The sequence below is a fragment of the Hylobates moloch genome, unplaced genomic scaffold (assembly GCF_009828535.3).
Source record: "Hylobates moloch isolate HMO894 unplaced genomic scaffold, HMol_V3 SCAFFOLD_13, whole genome shotgun sequence".
In the NCBI taxonomy this organism is placed as follows: Eukaryota; Metazoa; Chordata; class Mammalia; order Primates; family Hylobatidae; genus Hylobates; species Hylobates moloch.
The window spans coordinates 38960938-38985807 of NW_026652288.1; the positions used below are offsets into that span (position 1 = coordinate 38960938).

Sequence of the window (24870 nt, forward strand, 5' to 3'; positions counted from 1 at the left end):
ACATTTCCCAGAATGCCCTGCACAGGGGAGTGTGACTCAGTGCAGGGCTGATGGTGCCCATCTCCCAGCAGTGAGGAAGCAGGCCTGGCCTTCAGCATGCCCCCAGCCAGTGCACTGCCCACAGGCTCCCCTCAAGAGGGGCGTGCCAAGACCTCCTGGAAGCACGAATAAAATGTGCTTGCTCTCTGCACTAGCAGTCCTACTTCTGGAAACTTCAGAAAGGCTCACATGAGTCCACAGTGCCACATGTACACGGACACTCCCAGGGTCCTGTCTGTGAAGCAGACAGCAGCCTCCAGTCGGGAAAGGGCCAGGCCCACCACACAGAATCACACCCTCCAGAGAGCATGGCAGATCCACATGGCATGCAGAGGCACTCCCAGATACAATGTCATGTGAAAAAAGAAGCATGTATAGCGCGAAACCATTTTTAGAAAATTCACACACAGCTCAGCTTGGTATACTGGAGTTTACCAAACTCTCGTTTCTAATACTGGACACGTGAGGGATTCACTTTCTTTTTCTATTTTTTTGAGACAGGGTCTTGCTCTGTTGCCCCGACTGGAGCCCAATGGCACGATCTTGCCTCACTGCAACCTCCACCTCCCAGGTTCAAGCAATTCCCCTGCCTCAGCTTCCCGAGTAGCTGGTATTACAGGCGCCCGCCACCACGCCTGGCTAATTTTTGTATTTTTAGTAGAGACAGGGTTTCACCACGTTGGCCAGGCTGGTCTTGAACTCCTGACCTCAGGTGGTCCACCTATCTCGGCCTCCCAAAGTGCTGGGATTACAGGCATGGGCCACCGTGCCCGGCCAAGAATGACATCACTTTCTACACACTGATACGGAACTGTTGCCAAGAAACTTAGGTCAGGCACGGTGGCTCATGCCTGTAATCCCAGCACTTTGGGAGGTGTAAGTGGGAGGATCACTTGAGCCCAGGAGTGTGGAGTGTGAGACCGGCCTGGGTAACACAGTGAGATCTCACCTCTACAAAAAAGTGAAAAACTAGGTGGGTGTGGTGGTGTACTCCTATGGGCCCAGCTACTGAGATAGGAGACTGCTTGAGCTCGGGAGGTTGAGGCTGCAGTAAGCTATGATGGCGCCACTGCACTCCAGCCTGGGTGACAGTGAGAGCCTGTCCCAAAAAAAACAAAACAAAACAAAAAGACTTGAAGAGAAAGAGCAAGTGAGGAAGTAGTTCATATGCAGGAGGTGACCACATTAATAAAACGGGTGCAAGGGAAGCCCACATAATCATGTGTGTGCAGTCACGTTTGGAACATTTCTGGAAGGATGTAGAAATGAAACAATGGTTGCTTCTGGGGAGGGAGCAGGATGGCTGAGGGCCAGGGAAGGGAGAGAGGCTTACTTTCGTTTTTTTTTTTTTTGAGACAGAGTCTCGCTGTCTCCCAGGCTGGAGTGCAGTGGTGCAATCTTGGCTCACTGCAAGCTCCGCCTCCCGGGTTCACGCCATTCTCCTGTCTCAGCCTCCCGAGTCGCTGGGACTACAGGTGCCCGCCACCTCGCCCGGCTAATTTTTTTTTATTTTTTGTAGAGACGGGGTTTCACCATGTTAGCCAGGATGGTCTCGATCTCCTGACCTTGTGATCCGCCCGCCTCGGCCTCCCAAAGTGCTGGGATTACAGGCATGAGCCACTGCGCCACACTCGGCCTCGGTTGTGATTTTAAAAATGTATCTGCAACTAAATACATATTAAAAGGGGCCGGGTGCGGTGGCTCACAACTGTAATCCCAGCACTTTGGGAGGCCAAGGGGGGGCAGATCGCCTGAGGTCAGGAGTTCGAGACCAGCCTGACCAACATGGTGAAACCCCGTCTCTATTAAAAATACAAAAATGAAGAAGAATAAAACAAAACAAAAATTAGCCAGATGTGGTGGCGTGCGCATGTAGTCCCAGCTACTTGGTAGGCTGAGGCAGAAGAAGTGCTTGAACCCAGGAGGTGGAGGTTGCAGTGAGCCGAGATCACGCCACTGCACTCCAGCCTGGGCAACAGAGCGACAGTTCGCCTCAAAAATAAATAAATAAAATAAATAGATAAATAAATAAATAAATATTAAAAGGAACTACGAAGCGATTTCATTTGTGTCTCCAGCCGATATTTTATATGCTTAGTTTACATATGTTTACACCAACACACACATATACAAGCCATCTCTGGATTTCATCACTGGGAAAGCTGTTGTTGGATAGGGTTGTTGTCTCTCCGGGTACACCTTCTGAGCACCTACTAAGTGTGTGGTCTGGGTGCGGTTCAGTATGTCTCTGTTCTGGGCCCCGTGGGGGTGACAGAGAGGAAGCAAGTTGCCAGGGGAGTGGCGGTCGCTGTGCCCTGGGACAGGTGCTGGGGGTGGGCTAAGGCTGGTGTGGGGGTTCAGAGAACTTCTGCAAGAAAGGTGTGTCTGTGCTGATACCCAAGGAGTGGTGTTATGGGTTGAACTGGGGCCCTACAAAAAGCTATATTGAAGTCCTAAGCCCCAGCATCTCCAAATGTGACCTCATTTGGAGGCAGAGTCTTTACAGAGGCAATCAAGTGAAAATGAGGTCATTAGGGTAGACCCCTAATCCCATTAGATTGGTGTCCTTGCAGAAAGAGGAAATGTGGGCACAGATGCAGGGAGAACGTCATGTGAAGAGGAGGTAGAGGTGGGGGTGATGAATCTACGTGCCGACACCCACCGGCTGCTAGGAGGGAGGCCAGGAGCAGGTTCTCCCTCACCGCCCTTGGAGGGAACCACCCTGTCCATGCCTGGAACTTGGACTTCTGGCCTCCACAACTGTGAGACGATACATTTCTGTAGTTTAAGCCACTCAGTGTGTGGTACTTTGTTGCGGCTACCCCGGCAAATTAACATGGGTAGGCAGGAGTGGGCCTAGAGTAGGGGTGCGGGTCGGAGGGGGGTTCCAGGCAGAGGAAGCAGTGTGTACGGGTGATTGTTGAGGAGGGTAACAGGGTTCGGCAGGGCCCAACTTGGGCCACACTGAAAAGTGGGGGCCTTATAGTATCTACTTATTGGGGTCGCGTGAGAATCAAACAAGATCCACATGTCTTATGTTCAGGATGGAGCATGCCCTGTGTGCCAGGCACGTTACAAGTGCCTTGTGACTAAGACAGTGGCACCTGTTTCCCATGGGGGACACAGGATGTGGAAAAGAGTACAGTGACACAGAATGACAGCCTGGGCTACTGAAGGCCAGGAGGACCTGTTTGAGGGGATGGCATTAGAGTGAGTCCTCGTGAGCTGCACCCGAGAAGATCTGGAGGGAGCTCACTGGAGGCAGCGGTGAGAGCCAGTGCAAAGGCCCTGGGTGTGCCTGGACATGGAGAGTGTGAGGAACAGCAAGAGGCCAGTGTGGCTGGAACAGAGCAAGGAGGGAAGAGTGGATGGGAACGAGGGCTGAGGTGAAGGGCAGATCATCCAGGGTCTGAGTGGGAGTTTGGGCAAAGAACACGGTGCCTGGTATAAAACGTGTGTAGTCAATGTGAGCCTGTATCATTAATCCCGGGAGCATGGGGAGGCTGCTGAGTTTTTAAGCAGTTTTAATCATCAGTCTAGTTTTCAGAATCCCCTCTGGCTCTCAGCGTGAGCTCAGCACACTTGCCTGCCGATATCTCCAGGGACACTGTTTCTGTCTCCTGACACGTCTCTCCCTCCAAGCTCTGTGTCATCCCCAGATTTGAATGTCTCCATCTAGGTCATTAAAGATGACACTACAAAGAACATGATGGAGGAGAGCAGAGCCCCTCACTCAAGACACGTGAGCCTTGACCCAGCCTTCCTGGGCTCTGATCCAGGCTGTGTCCCTCACTAGCTGTGTGACTCTGGGCCTCAGCTGCCTCATCTGTAAAAGGGGGAGGACAGGGGCCGGGCGCAGTGGCTCACGCCTGTAATCCCAGCACTTTGGGAGGCTCAGGCGGGCAGATCACTTGAGACCAGGAGTTCGAGACCAGCCTGACTAACATGGTGCAAGCCCGTCTCCAGGTCCACCCCCATGGAGCTGTTGTGGGATCCAGTAAATTCATTCGCATCAAACCACTTAGAACTGAACCTCGATGTGGTGAGTGCTCAGGAAATGTTAGCTCCTGTATCCTCCAACTGAAAAACAAAACCCTTTCTCAACTGCACACCCCTCTCCTCTTTCACTTTAAAGCAAAATGCCCCAAATGAACTGCTGGCGCAGCTCCTCAACTCTGCCTCACCCTTTTCTCCTGAACCCTCTGGCGACCTCTGGGAGGCTTAACCCTATATAATCAGTTCTCAGGCTCATCACCCTAGCCTGGACCCCGCCTCCTCGCCCGAGCTCCGCCTCCCCTGGCCCTGGCCCCGCCTCCGCACCTCCCCGCCTTCCCCGCCCCGCCTCCTTCCCTGGCTTCTCACTTTGGCTCAACATCAAGGGGTTTCAGTCTCAGTCCCACATTTCTCCTCTATCCACACCCTGCCGTAGGGGCTCTTCCAGCCTCGCAGCTCTAGGCTGATAACACCCAAAGTTCTCCCTCCAGCCTGACCTCTCCACTGAATTCGGGATTCCTTACTCAAGGGCCTCCCCCACGCCTCCGTCTGGATGTCTCCTGCGAATCTCCCACCGAAGCATCCAGGATTGAGCTACTGTGCCTTCCCCAAGCCTGCTCCCTACTCAAGGCAAGTCTGTCCTCCGGGCTTCAAGACGACGCACCATCCTCAACCCCTCTCTTTCTCTCACACCACATCCACCCTGCCAGCAAGCCCGGGTCTGCTCCATTTCAGATAATCTATCCGGAACCGCCCCCTTCTCACCCTCTCCGCCCCCACCCTGCTCCCGCCCCTTCGTCTCCGCCTGGACCACGACAGCAGCTCCTCCCTGCTCCTCGCAGGCTGTTCCCCACACGCAGCCACAGCGACCCTGGAATGCCCAATTTAGATCCTGCCCCCACTCTGCTCCATGCCCTCCCGTGGCTCCATCTCACTCAGGACAGATGCCAAGTCCCTTCCACGTGGCCCTCAAGACCCTCCATGGTCTGTCCCCATCCCTCCCTGACCTCATGTTCCCACACCCTCCCCTGGCCCAAACTGTTCTAGCCACCCCGGCCTGCCCAGAGGCAACCGCGTCACTCACTGCCTCAGGACCTCTGCAGCTGCTATGCCTTCTCCCTGGAATGTTCCACACCCGGATACGGCACAGGGATAACCACCATCGACCTATTGCGTGCTTCTCTTACTCATTCTACTTATTGTTGGTCACCCCAATTGGAATGCCAGCTCCCCAAGAGCGGTTCTCGCCTGTCCTGTTTGCAGCTGCAGCCCCAGTGTGTACACTGGTACACTGGCCCACAGTCGTCTGTGCAATGACAGCATGTGGCATCACCCTCTTTCCGCCCCGGAGAGGCCCTGGCGTGGATCAGGTGGGCGCCTCGCTGGACGTCCAGGCACTTACTTCTTTGGGTCACTGAAGGGGAGTGGCCGTGGTGGGGGCTCCTCCGTTCTCTTCCACCCTGTTGGGTGCTTATTGCGTACAGGCTGCTTGGAGAAGAAGGACTTGGGGACGGAGGCGGAGAGCTGGAAGGGGCTGGGCTGGGCCAGCTGGGAGGGCCGAGGAGTCTCTGCACTGGCAGTTTTGTAAACCTGAGCGGGGTAGCCAACCCTCGAGCCCATGTCACTGCAAAGCAAAAATGAAAGAGATAAAAAAAACCAAATCCATTCCACATTTGGCAAGACAGAGCTATTGAAGTTTACTCTTGGGAATCAGAAAAGTTCATTTGCACAAGAGAGACACAAATATATTACCGCTGTGGAAAATTCCAACAATATAGACGCCTATCTGTAGAAAAGGGAAGGTTGCCTGCACAGCGCCTAATCCCACCTGAGGATGGCCTTCTAGCACATTTGGTTCCTCTATGGGAATCTGAAAAATTCACTCCCGTCTCCTTGGTACAACCTACGCAGCTAAAGGTGGGGAGCCTACCTCCTGCCCATCTCGAGAGGGAACTATGGCTTACAGTTTGCTCTATTTCTTTCCTAACCTTTCTCTCTTTTTTTTTTTTTTTTTTGAGACAGGGTCTCACTCTGTCACCCAGGCTGGAAAGCAGTGGCACGATCTCAGCTCACTGCAGTCTCGACCCCCCAGCCTCAAGTGATCATCCCACCTCAGCCTCCGAGTAGCTGGGACTACAGGCATGCACCACTATGCCTAGCTAATTTTTGTAGAGATGGGGTTTCACTATGTTCCCAGGCTGGTCTTGAGCTCCTGGGCTCAAGCAATCTGCCTGCCTTGGCCTCCCAAAGTGTTGGGATTACAGGCATGAACCACTGGGTCTGGCCCTTAACCTTTTTCTTTTTTTTTTGAGACAGAGTCTCACTCTGTTGCCCAGGCTGGAGTGCAGTGGCGCAATCTCAGCTCACTCCATCCTCAGTCTCTCAGGTTCAAGCGATTCCCCTGCCTCAACCTCCCCAGTAGCTGGGATTACAGATGTGTGCCACCATGCCCAGCTAAATTTTTTGTATTTTTAGTAGAGACGGCGTTTCACCATGTTGGCCAGGCTGGTCTCAAACTCCTAACCTCAGATGATCTGCCCACCTCAGCCTCCCAAAGTGTTGGGATTCCAGGCGTGAGCCACCGCGCCCAGTCAACCTTTTTCTATGCAAAAATATACACATGTGTATATAAAAGGGGGCATTTTGGGGGGGGATGGGTGGGAGGATTATTGTTTTTTTTGTTTGTTTATTTAAAGAGACAAGGTTTTGCTATGTTGCCCAGGCTGTCCTCGAACTCCTGGGCTCAGGTGATCCTCCCACCTCAGCTTCCTAAGTAGCTGGGAACACGGATGTGTGCCACCACACCCAGCTAGGATTATATATATAAGTTAATAAATCCCTTTTGAGGGTCAATTTAGCAGTATCACAGGATGGTACTTTTGACTATAGTCAAATGAGAAGACTGGCAAACCTTCTCCCCCAGAGATGACAAAATTGACCGCAAACAACCATTTCAGTACTCTGAAAATTGACCAAACACATAACGACAATTTGAGAAGCATTTATGCTTGAAAAACTGAACTTTAGACAAGAATAGAGGAAATTCATTGCGTTTTGTCCTCCCCCGACCCCTTCCCAGCTCAGTGAATGAAGAAGTTCTTCCAGAGCAGAACCTTTGGGACGGCATCAAGGGTACCAACATACGTGCCTCAGGAACTTTGGAAGGAGAGGAGAGAAGGGGCAGAAGAAATATCTGAAGAAATAATGGTTGGAAACTTCTTAAATCTGATGCAAACATTACACATCTAAGAAGCTCAACAAACACCAAGTAGGAAAAATACAAAGAGATTCACACCTAGAAAAAGAGTTGAAAGTTAAATGCTGGCCAGGCGCAGTGGCTCACGCCTGTAATTCCAGCACTTTGGGAGGCTGAGGCGGGCGGATCACCTGAGGTCAGAAGTTCAAGACCAGCCTGACCAACATGGAGAAACCCCATCTCTACTAAAATACAAAAAAATTAGCCGGGCGTGGTGGTGCATGCCTGTAATCCCAGCTAGTTGGGAGGCTGAGGCAGGAGAATTGCTTGAACCCGGGAGGCAGATGTCACGGTGAGCCAAGACCACACCATTACACCATTACACTCCAGCCTGGGCAACAAGAGTGAAACTCTGTCTCAAAAAAAAAAAAAAAAAAAAGTTAAATGCTAAGATAAATATCTTGAAAGCATCAAGAAAAAGATGATGCATGACATATAGAGGAGCATCAATACAATTAACAGGTCTATAATCCCAGCACTTTGGGAGGCCAAGACGGGAAGATCACTCAAGCCCAGGAGTTGGAAACCAGCCTGGGAAACATAGTGAGACCCCACTTCTATAAGAAAGAAAAAAAAAATACAATTAATTGCTGACTTCTCATTTAAAAGAATGAAATAAAAAGTAACTTTTAAAGTGCTGAAAGAAAACAACTGTTAACCAGGAATTCTATATCCAGCAAAACCATCCTTGAAAAATGAAGGCAACAGAAAGATGTTCCTATATAAACAGAGATGGAGAGAATTTGTTGCTAGCACATCTGCCTGATACAAAATAATTTTAAAACTTCTCGGGTTTATCCCAGCACTTTGGGAAGCCAAGGCAGGTGGATCACCTGTCAGCCTGGCCAACATGGTGAAACCCCATCTCTACTAAAAATACAAAAATTAACCGAGTGGTGGCGGGTGCCTGTAATCTCAGCTACTCAGGAGGCTGAGGCAGGAGAACTGCTTGAACCCAGGAGGCAGAGGTTGCAGTGAGCTGAGATCGCGCGACTGCACTCTAGCGTGGGTGACAGAGTGAGACTCCGTATAAAAAAAAGAAAAAAAAAAGTCCTCAGGCTGGAAGAAATGACTCTAGATAATGACCTGAGTCAGCAGACAGAAATGAATAGCCCAAGATGGCAAACTGTGGTTTAAAATAAGATTCTATAAAAGTATATGCTTTCTTATTTCTTCTCTTAACTTCCTTAAAGACATAAGACTGTACAAGGCAACAGTTATAATACTATACTGCTGGGTTAAAACACATATGGATGTTTATGATAAACAGAGCACAAAAAAGGGAGAAGACGATAGGACAATATTGGAGAAAAGTTTTATATTTTATTGGAATTTAGTATTAACCCGAATTGCACTGATAGAAGCACATTATAACAACTAAAAAGATAGTTACACAAGAGTAGAATCCAAATGTTAAACTAAATTATATATTTTTTTATTTTTAACTTTTGAGACAGAGTCTTACTCTGTCACTTAGGCTGGAGGGCAGTGGTGCAACCTTGGCCCACTGCAACCTCCGCCTCCCTGGCTCAAGCGATTCTCCTGCCTCAGCCTCCTGAGTAGCTGGGATTACAAGTGCATGCCACAGCGCCCAGCTAATTTTTGTATTTTTAGTAGAGACGGGTTTTGCCATGCTGGCCAGGCTGGTCTCGAACTCCTGACCTCAGGTGATCCGCCCGCCTGGGCCTCCCAAAGTGCTGGGATTTTACAGGTGTAAGCCACCACATCCAGCGTGAAATTATATTTATTTACTACAGTATAAGGCAGTAAGGAAGAACAGAGGAGCAAGAAAGATAGTAGACATACAGAAACAATAGCAAAGTGGCTAATGCAAATCCAACCATTAGCAGTAATAATTACATTTAACGTGAATGGTCTAAACACTCCCATCAAAAGGCAGGGACTGTCCGACTGGATTGAAATGGCGACTATGTAATGCTTTCCACAATGTAGCAACATCTATCAATGTGGCAAAGAGTATGCATTGGTGAGGAGATGTCCTGGGAACTACTGAAGCATGTAACACCAAGAATGGTCAGGAATGCTTTCCCCAGGAGACAAGAGCATCAGAACTGAGAACTGAAGGATGACTAGCCTCAGCTTAACATTTGGCCTGGCTGGGCACGGTGGCTCATGCCTGTAATCCCAGCACTTTGGGAGGCCAAGGTGGGCAGATCACGAGGTCAGGAGATCGAGACCATCCTGGCTAACACAGTGAAACCCTGTCTCTACTAAAAAATACAAAAAAATTAGCTGGGCATGGTGGTGGGCGCCTGTAGTCCCAGCTACTTGGGAGGCTGAGGCAGGAGAATGGCATGAATCCGGCAGGCGGAGGTTGCAGTGAGCCGAGATTGCGCCACTGCACTCCAGCCTGGGTGACAGAGTGAGACTCCGTCTCAAAAACAAAAACAAAACATTTGGCCTCCCAGAAATCCATGCAATAGAAAAGCCTGCACAAGGCCAGGCATGGTGGCTCATGCTGTAATCCCAGCGCTCTGGGAGGCTTAGGTGGGAGAACTGCTGGAGCCCAGGAGTTGTTGTAGAGACCCTATCTAGGGACGGGGTCTTGCTATGTTGCCCAGGCTGGTCTTGAACTCTGGGGCTCAAATGATCCTCCCACCCCAGCCTCCCAAAGTGCTAGGATTACAGTTGTGAGGCACCATGCCCAGCCCTAGATAGAGACCCCATCTCCACAAAAAAATAAAAATAGCCGGGAATAGTAGCACATGCCCATAGTCTCAGCTACAAAACACACACACACACACACACACACACACACCAAAAGCCTGCACAAGCACGCACAGGCAGGTATGAGGATGGTCTCTGTAGTACTGTTTATAATCAGGAAAAGTTGGAAATGGCCAGGCTGGAGTGCAGTGGTGTGATCTCAGCTCACTGCAACCTCCGCGCCTCCGGGGTTCAAGCGATTCTTGTGCCTCAGCCTCCCGAGTAGCTGGGATTATAGGCATGCACCACCATGCCTGGATAATTTTTGTATTTTTAGTAGAGACGGGGTTTCACCATGTTGGCTAGGCTGTTCTTGAACTTCTGGCCTCAAGTGATCCACCTGCCTCGACCTCCCAAGGTGCTGGGATCACAGGCATGAGCCACTGTGCCCTGCCGCAAGCATATCCTCATGACCAAAAACTATGCAGCCAGTGCAAAGAAGGTCAATCTCTGTTTACGTATGAGGACAGATGGTCTGAGCTATAGTAAATGGAAACGATGCATGGTATAAAACATGATTCTGTGTTCTTAAGGGAAAAAAATATATATAGATAGATAGATATACACACATATGTATAGAGAAAAAAAGAAATAAAGTAGAATTTTACACTTTTTTTTGACTTTCTTCCCCCCTTTTTGTGGGGAATGGGGTCTTGCTAAATTACCCAGGCAGGTCTCGAACTCCTGTGCTCAAGCTATCCTCCTGCCTCTGCCTCTCTGAGAGCTAGGATTATAGGCATTTTTTGAGATGGAGTCTTGCTCTGTCACCCAGGCTGGAGTGCAGTGGCGTGGTCTCAGCTCACTGCAACCTCCGCTTCCCGGGTTCAAGCCATTCTCCTGCCTCAGCCTCCTGAGTAGCTGGGACTACAGGCGCGTGCCACCACACCCGGCTAGTTTTTTCTATTTTTGGTAGAGATGGGGTTTCACCGTGTTAGCCAGGATGGTCTCCATCTCCTGACCTCATGATCCACCCACCTTGGCCTCCCAAAGTGCTGGGATTACAGGCGTGAGCCACTGTGCCCGGCCCAGCTAAACTAGAATTTTTAAAAAGTCACTGTATTTCGTGCAAGGTAAGGGTTAAGTGGTATGTCTTTTTGTTTGTTTTGGTTTTTTGTTGTTTGTTTGTTTTTTGAGAAGGAGTTTCACTCTTTTCGCCCAGGCTGGAGTGCAATGGCATGATCTTGGCTCACTGCAACCTCCGCCTCCCAGGTTCAAGCTATTCTCCTGCCTCAGCCTCCCAAGTAGCTGGGATTACAGGCATGTGCCACCACACCCAGCTAATTTTGTATTTTTAGTAGAGACAGGGTTTCTCCATATTGGTCAGGCTGGTCTTGAACTCCTGACCTCAGGTGATCCACCTGCCTCGACCTCCCAAAATGCTGGGATTACAGGCGTGAGCCACCATGCCCGGCCTAAGTGGTATGTTTGAAAGAACTGGGTTGGTAAAGGTTTAGAGAAAAATCTCTGGAGGAGTGTACACTAACGGATTCTCTCTGAAAGTAGTAATGATGGGGAACATGTACGGAATAAAAGTCAAATTAAGCTGGGCATAGTGGCACATGCCTGTAGTCCCAGCTACTTGGGATGCTGAGGTGGGAGAATCGCTTGAACCCAGGAGTTTGAGGCTGCAGCGAGGTATGACTTTGCCATTGGATTCCGGTTTGGGTGACAGAGAGTCCCCATCACTCCAAAAAAAAAAAAAAAAAAAAAAAAACCCAAAACAACCCTAAAAAAAGTCTAATTAAACTATATAAATGGCACAGGGTAAAACGTAAGTGGCCAGCCAGGGGCGGTGGCTCACGCCTGTAATCCCAGTAGTTTGGGAGGCTGAGGCGAATGGACCACCTGAGGTCAGGAGTTCAAGACCAGCCTGGCCAACATGGCGAAACCCCATCTGTACTTAAAAAAAAAAAAAAAAAAATTAGCCAAGTGTGACAGTGTGCGCCTGTAATCCCAGCTACTCAGGAGGCTCCCAGGCTCAAGTGATTCTCCTGCCTCAACCTCATAAGTAGATGGGATTACAGATGCCCACCACTATGCCTGGCTAATTTTTGTATTTTTAGTAGAGACAGGGTTTCATCATGTTGGTCAGGCTGGTCTCGAACTTCTGACCTCATGATCTGCCCGCCTCAGCCTCCCGAAGTGCTGGGATTACAGGCGTGAGCCACAGCTCCCGGCCTGAACGTTCTTTCTTTCTGGAGCGCCAGTGTGCCCATGCGTCCTCCTGAAGCCTCAGTATCAACTTGAAAACTGGGGCAGCATGGTGTGGGCTTTGCTGTCCATCTGACCCAGTTCCAATCCTGGCTCCCATCAACACACTGGCCAACTTGGGTGGGGTCTATTCCCCTCAGTGAGCCTCAGTTTCCTCCTCTGAGATCTGAGGCAATGACAGCACTTGCCTCACGAGATCCTATGTGCTAAGTGCTCAGCACTGAGTCCTGAGGAGGAACCGGGGAGCTGCAGGTGCCAGGGAGGTGGTGGGTCCCTGGGATCTGGGCTCAGACAGCACTGGTGGTAATGGGGGAGGGGCAGGCAACCTGCTCTGTGCTTCCATCCTCACCTTCAACCAGAGAGGCTATGCATTTACCTGCTTGACATCTTAGGGGAGCATTTAACATTTTGTTGGAGTCAAAGGATTTATGCTTCCAAAAAAAGCTGAAAAACCAGAGGCTGGGTAGAGAAATCATACCAGCTGCATAAGTGTGTACAATGCTTTTGGTCTGTTCAGCCTGGGGACTCTGAAGGGGACCAATGGGTGGTCCTGGGTGGGTGACAGGCTCTCAGGGAGCGACCTATGGTCCCTGCCTCCAGGAGGAGGAGCAGTCGCACAGTAGGTGGCAGTGACAGTGCCACAGGCAGACAGTGACAGTGACATAGGCAGACAGTGATCACTTCGAGCCTGTGGAAGCTGCCTGGCCTTGTTCTAAGCATCTTATAGGCGTCACCTCACTTAGCCGCCATAGCAACCCCGAGACAGGAACTACCACCACTCTCATGTTCCAGGTGGGGGAAACTGAGGCCCAGGGAGATGAAATAACTTGCCCCAAATGATGTAGCTAGTGGGGGATAAGAGCCAGGACATAGACATAGGTAGTCTGGTTTGAGAGATGATATTTTAACCACCATTCTGTACTCCCAGTGACAACAATTGTTAACGATAAATATCAATACATAATACATGAGAATAAAACACAGCAGCAGCTGATACACCTGAGCCCAGCTATGTCTCTGGCCCTGTGATAAGTGCTTTAAACTCATGGTCTCAGTTCGCCCTCACAACCTTAGATGATGGATCCTATTTTTTTTTTTTCTTTTTTTGAGACAGAGTCTAGCTCTGTCACCCAGGCTGGAGTGCAGTGGTGCCATCTCTGCTCACTGCAATCAAGTGACTCTCTCGCCTCAGCCTCTCGAGTATCTGGGACTACCGGCTGCCGCCACCACACCTGGCTAATTTTTGTATTTTTAGTAGAGGTAGGGTTTCATCACGTTGGCCAGGCTGGTCTCAAACTCCTGACCTCAGGTGATCTGCCTGCCTCGGCCTCCCAAAGTGCTGGGACAACAGGCGAGCCACTGTGCCTGGCCGAAGATCCTATTATTATCCCCATTTTACAGATGAGGACATTGAGCCTCAGAGCACCTAAGGGGCCTGATAGAGATCACACAGTTGGGGTAAGAAGTGGAGCTGTGATGTAGACATAGGCAGCCACAGGAAGAGCCCTGAAGTCACACTGAAGTCACCCACACACCCTGAGGGCCCCTAGCCACTTGGCCTTCACTCCGGACCAATCTTGCTTTCTCTCCCTGATATATGTCGTGGGCTGGAGAAGCAATCCATCCCTGCATGTGGCTGGAATTGTGCTCCAGTGTAGGAGCCGTGAGTGGCCACATCGCCCCTGTGGCCTGCAGGACAGAAGCGATGGGTCTTCAGGAAGTGGACAGAGAGAGGGTCTATGCGAGAGATTCAACAGAGATCCCAATCCAGCTACTGCTTGCTACCTCCACCAACCACTGCCACCTGTATCGTCCGAGTGGCCTCCTCCCGGCTCCCTCTTCCTCCTGCGTCTTTCCCCAGCCTCAACACACAGCCAGAGAGATCCTGGGAACACGTGAAACAGATCAGGACTCTCGGGGTTCCACCTCACTCTGGGTAAGACCCAGAGCCCTCCCCACAGGGCCCCCCATCTGCCCCCCTCTCTTCTCTACCCCCAGCTCCTCCACACTCCCTCTCCTTCACTCTGCTCCAGCCATGTGGAAGCTGTTCCTCAAACACACCAGAAACGCTTCTACCTCGGGACCTGTGCACTGCTCCCCGCCCCGCAGATCTCTGCCTGGCTCCCGCACTCCCTTGAGTTCCAGGAGACAGCCTGGCTTCCTCTTCCCAAGCTGACTGTGACTCTCCGAGGAGGTCTCTGTCTCGGGTGACCCCAGCCTCCTAACACTCACAGGCAGGGTGGGCCCCGGTGGGTCTTCAGGCCCTCAGATTACCTTTCAGGGCTGTGCCCCAAGAAGGGCATCCCAGGGACTCCTGGCACAGCCCGGGGAAGCAAGGCCACGTGCTTCCTGCCTGCCTGGGAACGCCCGGCTGCGTCAGCTCCACGTGGAACTGAGAACCTCTGACTGCTGCTAACAGCTCTGACAAATTGCTCTGGAAGCTCAGAAAGCTCTGGAGTGTGTGCTGCCTCAGGAGAGGGTGAGGGCCAGGTGGCTGCCCGCCCAGGATCACTCAGCTCACCGCGGTGCCCACGGCAGGTGCTGGCGCCTGGCAGCTTGCCTGGCAGCTGGGCTCCCATGACGAATGTCTGGAGGGAAGCATCCGTGAGGTCATCGATGGGCACAAGCTGCTACAGGCTGCAGTGGCTTCCATGGCGAGGGCCACAGCCCAGGGAAGGGAGTGGGTGGGTCCCCGCTTGGGCATGTCAGGACCCATCCCTCTCCTGGCAGCCTCTGAATGTTGCCCACCATCTTCCCCCTGCCCAACATAGTCTGTCCTCTCCAGAGTAGCCCACAGTGATCTTTTTTATTTTTTTATTTTTACATTTTATTATTATTATTATCATTTTTTGAGATAAGGTCTTACTTTGTCACCCAGGCTGAGTGCAGTGATGTGATCTCGGCTCACTGCAGCCTCCACTTCCCGGGGTCAAGCAATCCTCCAACCTCAGCCTCCCAAGTAACTGAGACAACATGCGTGTGCCACCACACCCAGCTAATTTTTTGTAGACATGGGGTTTTTGCATGTTGCCCAGGCTGGTCTTGAACTCCTGGGCTCAAGTGATCCACCTGCCTTAGCCTCCCCAAGTGCTGGGATTACAGGTGTGAGCCACCACGCCCAGCCCACAGTAATCTTTTTAAAAACATTAAGTCAGATGATGTGCTCAAATGCCTCCCACGGCTCCCATGTCCCTTGGAACCAAATCCCAGCATCTGACTTTGGTCAATATGCCCGCCAGAAGCAGGCTCCTGCCACCTCACTCTGCTGACCTCCTGCCACTCTCCCCGCTGTCCCACCTGCTTCAGCCCCTCTGGCCACCTGACCATTTCTGGAGCACTGAGAATAAGGTCAGCCTCAGGGTCTAGACATCTACTGTTTCCACTGCCTGGATCTCACCCTGGCTTCCTACAACGCATCACCTCCTGAGAAGCCTTCCCAGAGACCCGCTCTGTTTTTGCCTTTCCTCCCCAGCATTTATCACCTCATGGCACACTCCATGGTGGTCGGCTGTCTGTCTGTCTTGTCCTGTCTCCAGAATGACAGCTCCATAAGGGAGGGATGCTGCTGCACCGCTGTGTCTGGAACGACACCTGGCACAGAGTGGGGGCTACAAAGGTCAGTGACTGGAAGAATCAGTCCCCCCGGCTGCCCCACCCTGCCTCCTCTTCTCACAAGCGCCTCAGGTGCTCCCAGGCCACTGCAGCCTCCAGACACGCAGCAGTCACCCTGGACTCTCACATGACTTGCTGGCTCTGCCCTGGGCCTGCATCTCCCTCCCGGCTTACTTCCTGGCAATGCCGCCTGCTGCCACATCCACAGTTGCTCTGCCCTCCAGCTCAGGCCCACGTCCTCCTATGCAGATCCAAGCCTCAGCCCCCTCAGAGACTTTGCCTCCTGTCTCACTGCCAGCACCATATTTTGGAACACAAATCCACCCGCATTACCCTGGCTGCTCTTAAGATGAGATCCAAACTCCATAATGGAGCTGGTAGAGCCCTGAATGTTCTGGCCACTGCTGACTTTCCCAACCTCCCGTTGGCTGCCCCACCTACCTACCTACCTACAGGGCCTTGCTCTGTTACCCAGGATGGAGTGATCGATAGATCAACAGGGTGTCAATCAGTTACCCAGGATAGAGTGCAGTGGTGCAATCACAGCACACTGCTGTCTCGAACCTCCAGGCTCAAGTGATCCTCTCACCTCAGCCTCTCGAGTAGCTGGGACTGCAGGAGCCTACGGCCCTACCCAGCTAATTTAAAAAAATTTTTGGCCAGGCATGGTGGCTCATGCCTGTAATCCCAGCACTTTGGGAGGCCAAGGTGGGCGGGTCACCCGAGGTCAAGAGCTCGAGACCAGCCTGGCCAACATGGTGAAACCCTGTCTCTACTATAAATACAAAAATTAGCCGGCGTGGTGGCAGGTGCCTGTAATCCCAGCTACTTGGGAAGTTGAGGCAGGAGAATCACTTGAACCTGGGAGGCAGAGGTTGCAGTGAGCTGAGACTATGCCATTGTACTCCAGCCTGGGCAATAAGAGCAAAACTCCATCTCAAAAAAAAAAAAAAAAGTTTGGTAGGGGGGTAGAGATGGGTCTATGTTGCCCAGGCTGGTCTCAAACTCCTGGCCTCAAGTGATGCTCCTGCCTTGGCCTCCCAAAGTGCTGGTATTACAGGAATGAGCCACTGTGCCCAGCCACAATTTCTATACTTGAGCCAAGGGGCCTATGTTCAGTGGCCTGATGATACCACCCTCCTCCCCACCACGGGGACTTTGCACATGCAACTCTAATTCATAGATATACTTTCTCCACGCCTCATCTTTCCCTTCTGTTTTTTTTTAATGGTAAATAGTCATATATACATTCATCTGAATGAGAAATTCAACAGACTTAAAAAAAACATATGTGTGTATATATACATAGTTGTATATATATACATGTATATACATAGTTGTATATATACATACTGAGGTTCACAACATACATTGAGGCCCAGAATGTGTGTGTCTATATATATGTTGCATATATACACACAATTTAAAAAACAGAGCAAACACCTGTATAACTGCATCCCAGATGAATGTCTCTCCAGCCCCACTGAAGCCCCCTCCTCCTTCAACCGCCCCCTCCTCCCTGTCCCCCTCATCCTTGGCAGATGTGACCCTCGTTCAGGAACATTATCCCCGGCCCTAGGCTAGATTAGACACCTCCTCCAGCCCTGCATCCCATCCACCCTCAGACCCCACAGGTCTCTGCAGGCTGTCCCCTGGCACAATTCATTCACGACTTTTGGCATTATTCACTAGCTATTTCCCATGGGCCTCCATCCATGCTAGGACAGCGGGGGTCTGGTCTGCCTGTTCCAGCTCCCTGCAGAGGCCCCGGTGCACAGCAGGCACTCACTGCATGAATAAATACCAAGTTCTATGCCACAGAGTGCTGTGGAGGTAGACACAGGGCAGTCAATGAGTGCTCGTGCTGGGCCTGTTCAAAGGTGCCTGCCTTCCAGGAGCAGAGGCTGGGGAGCAGGCTGTCACTCCAGCCCAGGGGCATGTTCTGATGACAGCACATGCGGGGGGCTGCTGGGCTGCCCGGTGCATAGTGCAGTGTGGCTGCCATGGGAGGCAGAGGCACCTGTGGCCACTCGAACCAAGGTCTGGCCCCAAGCAGGTGGCTCTGTGACCATCCAGGGAACTTGTGCCTATTGAAATGGGAAGACCGTGGGAGGCCAATGGAGTGAGGTGGGGTGAGATGGATGGTAGGAGTCGCCACATTCTCTGTCTGGACTGCTTTTCCCTCCTGACTTCCCTGGCCAGCTCAGACTCTTTCTCCAGGAAAGCCCCTCCCACAACTAAGCTGGCCCCTCTCACAACTGGGTTGGGGGGGCCCCCTTTGGGATCCCACATTCCCTGTACCCCTCCATCATGGCCCCAACCCCTCTGCCTGGTCCCCTCCATCCCACCCTGAGCCCTCTACCTGTGCCCCCTCATCTTACCCTGACCCCTCTTCCCGGCTCCCTTGTATCCCAGCCCTGACCCTTCACCCTGGGTCCCCTACCCTGACCCTGACCCCTCTGCCTGGGCCTTGCCCATCTTGACCTGACCCCTCTGGGCTATCTCTGTTTGGGAATGTGTCTGTCAGGCAGGACTGGGGCTCCCCCAGTCACCGCTGTGTCCCCAGCACTGGCTGTAACAGGTCTTGGACCAGGGGAGATATTCTGATTTCGTGAATCTGAGGCAAAGCCTCATTTCTATGTGTTTTTCAAATACACCTTCATACCCCATGATTCTGACAGGCAGTCTTCAAGTCAAAGCACTGTTCTAAGGGTACATTCAATCTTCACCACATCCCTATGAGGTAGGTATGTGGTTTATCCCTAGTTTTACAGATGAGGAAACTGTGGCCCAGAGAGGTTCAGTCACTTGCCTGGGGATACACAGCCAAGAAGTGGCCAAGGGAAGGATTGAATACAAGTGGGCTAACACTGAAGGCCACACTCTTATCCACCTTATCCACATGGACATGTTTCTTTTTCTTTTTTTTTTTGAGACTTAGTCTCACTCTGTTGCTGAGGCTGAAGTGGTGCAATGGCGTGATCTCGGCTCACTGCAACCTCTGCCTCCCAGATTCAAGCGATTCTTCCGCCTCAGCCTCCAGAATAGCTGGGACCACAGGCATGCGCCACCACACCTGGCTAATTTTTGTATTTTCAGTAGAGATGGGGTTTCACCGTGTTGGTCAGGCTGGTCTCGAACTCCTGGCCTCAAGTGATCCACCTGTCTTGGCCTCCCAGAGTGCTGGGATTACAGGCGTGAGTCACCGCGACAGGCCTGGACATGTTTTTTTAAATCAACTCATTTTATTTTCTCCTTAACTTGTCCAAGATGGTATCCGTAAAATCAGGGGGTGAGTTGCAAACTCTTTTTCCTAATACTCATGAAAGCAAGCATATATCCATTTAAAATAAAACATTTTCCTCCCCGCACTACCCAAATCACCTCAAGCACCCCATTTTGGGAAATGCTGTGCCACACTCAAGCCTGGTTGCCTAGGAGAAAACTTCAGGAAGCAGCTTTAATGAGCAGATAAGAATGATTTGCAATTAGCATCAATTGTCTGTATGTAAATTAAAGCTCCCAACCGCAGGGCCCTCTTTTGCAGCAGGGCTCCTCTCCCATTTCATTCCCTGCATTTCTGGGTTCAGCAGATCCCTTCCTTAGACAGAGGGTTATTGCATACCCACCCTCCCATCTCAGCCACAGTCTACTCCAGGCCTGGCTGTCTTTATGTCTTGGATTTCAAATGCTCCCAGTTGTTCAGGTTCGCCAAGGTGGTGGTCCTGTGCCTGGAATGGGGGCTACTGCAACTGAGACCTGAGACCCCTGGTATAGATTCTTGTGGCTCCATGGAGTGCAATGTATTGGTGTTTTTTTGTTTGTTTTTTAAGATGGAGTCTCATTCTATTCCCCAGGCTGGAGTGCAGTGGCGCAGTCTCGGCTCACTGCACCCTCCACCTCCCAGGTTCAAGGGATTCTCCTGCCTCAGCCTCCCGAGTAGCTGGGATTACAGGCGCCCGCCGCCACGCCCGGCTAATTTTTGTATTTTTAGTAGAGACGGAGTTTCACCATGTGGGCCAGGCTGGTCTTGAACTCCTCACCTCAGGTGATCCGCCCACCTCGGCCTCCCAAAGTGCTGGGTTTATAGGCGTGAGCCACCATGCCCGGCCCTGGTAGGCACAGTTATTCATTTGTCTCAGTGATTATCTGATTCTCATCTGCTTCCCTCATTTGACAGTGGGCGGTGGTGAGGTCTGGGGGCCTCATCCAAATGTGCTCGTGATTTCTCTCAGCTCCCAGCAGTGTCTGGGACTGAGCAAATCCCCAAGAAATACTTATGAATGGAGTGAATGAATAAATGAATGAAGGAGCCATTCAAAAGAGTCCATGTGTTCAAAAGATTAAGAGGTACTTGTCACCAGGTGTGGTAGCTCATGCCTGTAATCCCAGCACTTTGAGAGGTTGAGGTAGGAGGATCGCTTGAGCCCAGGAGTTTGAGACCAGCCTGGGCAACATAGTGAGACCTCTTCTCTATTAACAAACTTAAAAAATTAGCTGGACATGGGGGCACACACCTGTAGTCTCAGCTACTTGGGGGGCTGAGGTGGGAGGAACACTTGAGCTGAGGAATTTGAGGCTGTAGTGAGCTATGGTCGTACTACTGCACCCCAGCCTGGGTGATACAGCAGGACCCTGTTCCTGAAAAACAAACAGCCACTTGTCTAGGGAGATGGACTGAGAGATCTAAAACATTCAGACAGTCTCTCTCTCTGTCTGTCTCCTCTTTCCTCCTTCAGCCCTTCTCCTGGCTCTCTGACTTAAGGAGACCCTTGGATCACGGTGTGCCCGGGGAAGTGCTGACACTACAGTCACTCAAACACAGCGGTTTTCAAATCTGTCAGAGAACACTGTAAGCCATGAAATCCTTTGAGTGGGGACTGATCAGCATTAAGCGTTTTTAAATAGAGTAGACTGGATCAAAGTGTATCACACACACAGGTTAAGATTTTGGAAACCACTGCCTCACCTTTTTTTTTTGAGACGGAGTCTTGCTCTGTTGCCTAGGCTGGAGTGCAGTGGCGTGATCTTGGCTCACTGCAACCTCCGCCTCCCGGATTCAAGCCATTCTCCTGCCTCAGCCTCCCAAGTAGCTGGGACTACAAGTGCGCACCACCACACCCAGCTAATTTTTGTATTTTTAGTAGAGATGGGGTTTCACCATGTTGGCCAGGATGGTCTCGATCTCTTGACCTTGTGATCCGCCTGCCTTGGCCTCCCAAAGTGCTGGGATTACAGGTGTGAGCCACTGCTCAAAGCCACTTTTTTTTTTTTTTTTTAACATAGATATTTCTGTATAAGTGGACATAATTCTACTGCGGACTGTGCCGGCCAATGCCTGCTCTTTCTCTCTTACTCCCGTCTGCCTCTCTACGAGTGGCTCTCAAAGTGTGGTCCTGGGACCAGCAGCATCAGTATCTACTGAGAACTTAATGCATATTCTCAGCCGGGCACGGGGGCTCAAACCTGTGATCCCAGCACTTTGGGAGGCTGAGGTGGGCGGATCCCTTTAGGTCAGGAGTTTGAGACCAGCCTGGCCAACATGGTGAAACCCTGTCTCTACTAAAAATACAAAAATTAGTTGGGCATGGTGGTGGGCACCTGTAATCTCAGCTACTCTGGAGGCCGAGGCAGGAGAATCGCTTGAACCTGGGAGGTGGAGGGTGCAGTGCGCCCGAGACCGCACCGCTGCACTCCGGCCTGGTGAATAGAACGAAACTCCGTCTAAAAAACAAACAAACAAACAAACAAAAAACACCAATGCATGTTCTCAGGTCTCCTGCTCCGACCTATTGAATCAGAAACTCTGGGTGGGGCCCAGCAGCTGGGCTGAACAAGCCTTCGAGGGCTTCTGTGGGGACCATCACCCTATACTGTAGAGCCTGGAAGACCAAACTACAACTTTCCAGACCTCCTTGTAGCTGGGATGGCCCCGTGATGCCAGCTGCTGAAAGGGGTTCTATGCTGAAAGGCTTTCTCCATAGGAAGGGAAAGGTGCTCAGAGGCTGCCAACTTTCCCGTTCTCTGTCCCCAACTGCCACTCGCCAGGCACCACAGCTCCATCTCAAGGCCCGTGAGACACAAGCCAGCATGGTAAAGATGCCGAGCAGGGAGACACAGAGCGCCGATCCTTGAGGCTCTCCACGAGCCACAGCACTAGCCTGGCTCTGCCCTCTCTGGACTTCATGTCAGGGGACTCTTTGTTACAGCTTTATTTGTTAAGCCACAGTGGGTCAGGTTTCCTATTGCCTCCAGCCAAGTGCACTCTAACAGATGCAGTCTGTGACCCTTTAGAAAGCATAAAAACTTTTGGTCTCAGAAGAGAGCAAAGAAAAAAGAGACAGAGGGTCAGAGAGAACCAGAGACAGAAGGCCAGGGGTTTCTTTCCCTCCACCTGGGGTCCCTGAAGGCTGATGGTTGGGCAATAAGGCAGAGGTCCATGAGCTCCCCAATTCTGTCAGCAAACCAATGACTAGGCGCATTCATCCGTGAGTGTGTTTCTAGGGAGGAGAACCCCACCATCAGGAACGCAGAAGTAGAACTGGCGAAGTGGAAGGTGGTCAGAACCCAGACTAGGTGCAATAGCTTACCTGGGCTGCCTTGGTGGGTCTCGGCTGCCCCCCGCCAGTCCCGTGGGGGTGCTGGAGCCGGAGGAGTACAGCTTCGGTCGGTAGCCCTTGCTTTGGCCGGCAATTGCGGGGGCAGGGGAGACCTCCCGCCGCCTGTCTGTGTGGTGGGACCTCCCAGCGGCCTCGCGACCCCCGCCACAAAGGCCCATACTTCCAGGGGGCTTGTGTGGCTTGGTGGGCCGTGGAGCCTTGGCCAGGGACATGCAGCTGGGGCTGGAGGTGTAGAGGGTGGTGTCGATGCCGCTGTCACTAGAGCCACCCTTGGAGAGGGGGTCTTGCTCTGGCTCCAGGGGGTCCAGGGGGTCGAACCAGCGGTCGTCGCTGTGGCTGCTGGATGCGTTGCTGGAGAGGGTGTTGCTGCTGGAATGACTTGAGTATTGAGGTTCTCCCTGAGAGGCAAGAGAAGCGTGTCATTCCCAGACTCCAGGGAAGGGGCGCATCTTCCCTTGCTGGGTCCTCCCTCCGCCTGGGCCTGAACCCTGGGACCAGACAGCTTCAAATCCTGGCTTCTCATCTACTGGCCGTGCTACCCTGGGAAAGTGGTTTACCTTCCCTTAGCCTCAGTTTCCACATCTGTAAAATGGAGGGTGATAGTAAGCCTGTCTCGTGGGGCTGCTCAGAGGAACAAATGACATCACACACAGAACGTGCTTCCCACATCTCAGCGAATCTAAGACTGACCTCGGCAGCATCTTCCCTGTCTCAGTGACACCGGCCGTGCTTTCAGCTGCCCCTGCCAAGAGCCGTGGACTCACCTTGACCCCGCTTTTGCTCTCACTCACATCCAGCCCAACAGCAAACCCTGCTGCCCGCGTCCTCAACACAGATCCGGGACCTGTCATTTCCTGCTCCATGGCTCCGCCTGGTCCTGTCCATGCCTGTCCTGTCCTCCCCCCGGGGCCAGGGCAGCAGCCTCCTCCCTGGTCTCTCTGCACCCTCATCCCCCTGTTTATTCCCCACATGCAGCCAGCAGGAGGCTGGGAACACCTGAGTTAGATGATGTCCCCCACCTATGGCTCCATCTTACTCCAGGCACAAGTGAGAGTTCCCAGCATGGCCCACGGGGCTTTGATGCTTGGGTCCTGGTCTCCAACTTCATCTCCCCAACTCCCCTCCCTCCCGATCACGTTGCTGCGGCCATGGTGGCCCCCTTGCTGTTCTTTGAACACACTGAGCAACCCCGCTCAGGGCCTCTGCGCCTGCTGCTCCCTCTACCTGCAATGCTCTCCCCTGAGAGATCTTCGTGGGCCCCCCCTTCCTTCACTCAAGGTTTCCGCTCAAAGGTCACCCCCTCAAAGGCCCTCTCTGACCACATCATCCTCGAGCTGCAGTGCTTGTCACTCTCTCCTCTGGACTGTGCTTTTTCTTTTCTTTTCTTTTTTTTTTTTTTTGAGATGGAGTCTCGCTCTGCTGTCGCTCAGGCTAGAGTGCAGTGGTGCAATCTCGGCTTACTGCAGCCTCTGCCTCCTGGGTTCAAGAGATTCTTGTGCCTCAGCCTCCCAAGGAGCTGGGATTATAGGTGCCTGCCACCACGCCCGGCTAATTTTTGTATTTTTACAAAATACAAGACGCGGTTTTACTAGGTTGCCCAGGCTGGTCTCAAACTCCTGACTGCAGGTGATCCATCCGCCTTGGCCTCCCAAAGTGCTGGGATTATAGGCATGAGCCACTGTGCCCAGCCCGTGCTTTTTCTTATACAACAGATCTGTTTATCTGCTTACTGCTTGCTGCCTCCACTGGGAAGTCAGCTTCCTGAGGACAGGGCTGGTCTGTCCTCTTCATCATCATGGTCCCAATGCCTGGAGTGTTGTAAGCGCTTGTCAAACACCCACTGAATGAATGGATACAAAGAGATTGCCAAGAGCCCCCGCAAACCATCTCCTCCTCCTGGACACACAGGACTACATTTCCCAGCCTTCCTGGGACATGCAAGACTACATTTCCCAGTCTCCCTTGCAGTCAGGTGTGGCCACGTGATGGAATGGAAGTGATTCGTGCCATTTCCAGGCCTGGACTAAAAAACACCTCCCATGTGATCTTTTCTCCCACTCACCTCCACTGCTGGAAAGATGCAGGGACCCAGCAGAGGGTTTGGAACCTCTGAGGGACAGCAGAGCCACAAGAGGGAGGGAGCCTGGGCTCTGAATCACCACGTGAATGGTGGGTAGATGCTCACTGAATAGCTGCACTGCGCTGTTACAGGAGAGGGAAATCCACTTGCACTGTATGAAGTCACTGAGATTCGGGGCTGTCTGTTACAGCAGCTGATTTACCACGACTGATGGAACAATGAGGAAACTGCGGCTCGAGGAGGTAAAGGGATTTGCCCAAGATGACCCGGCTGATGAGGGCTGGAGCCAGAATGTGAACCTGCTTGGTTCCAACTCAGACCAAGTATTCAAC

The 24870-nt window shown here is 51.9% G+C and overlaps 1 protein-coding gene across 3 annotated transcripts in view; it reads right to left on the reverse strand.

Annotated features, from left to right (window-relative positions):
* The window catches only part of SIPA1L3 (signal induced proliferation associated 1 like 3), a 290592-nt gene that overhangs the window by 18323 nt on the left and 247399 nt on the right, over positions 1-24870 (reverse strand). For all 3 annotated transcript variants that reach the window (XM_058426942.1, XM_032173072.2, XM_032173071.2), the window contains exons 15-16: positions 22429-22856; positions 5435-5656 (exon numbers count right to left, since the gene is read on the reverse strand). In XM_058426942.1, the coding sequence (XP_058282925.1) occupies positions 5435-5656; positions 22429-22856 (650 nt within the window). The remainder of the gene's footprint in view (positions 1-5434; positions 5657-22428; positions 22857-24870) is intronic.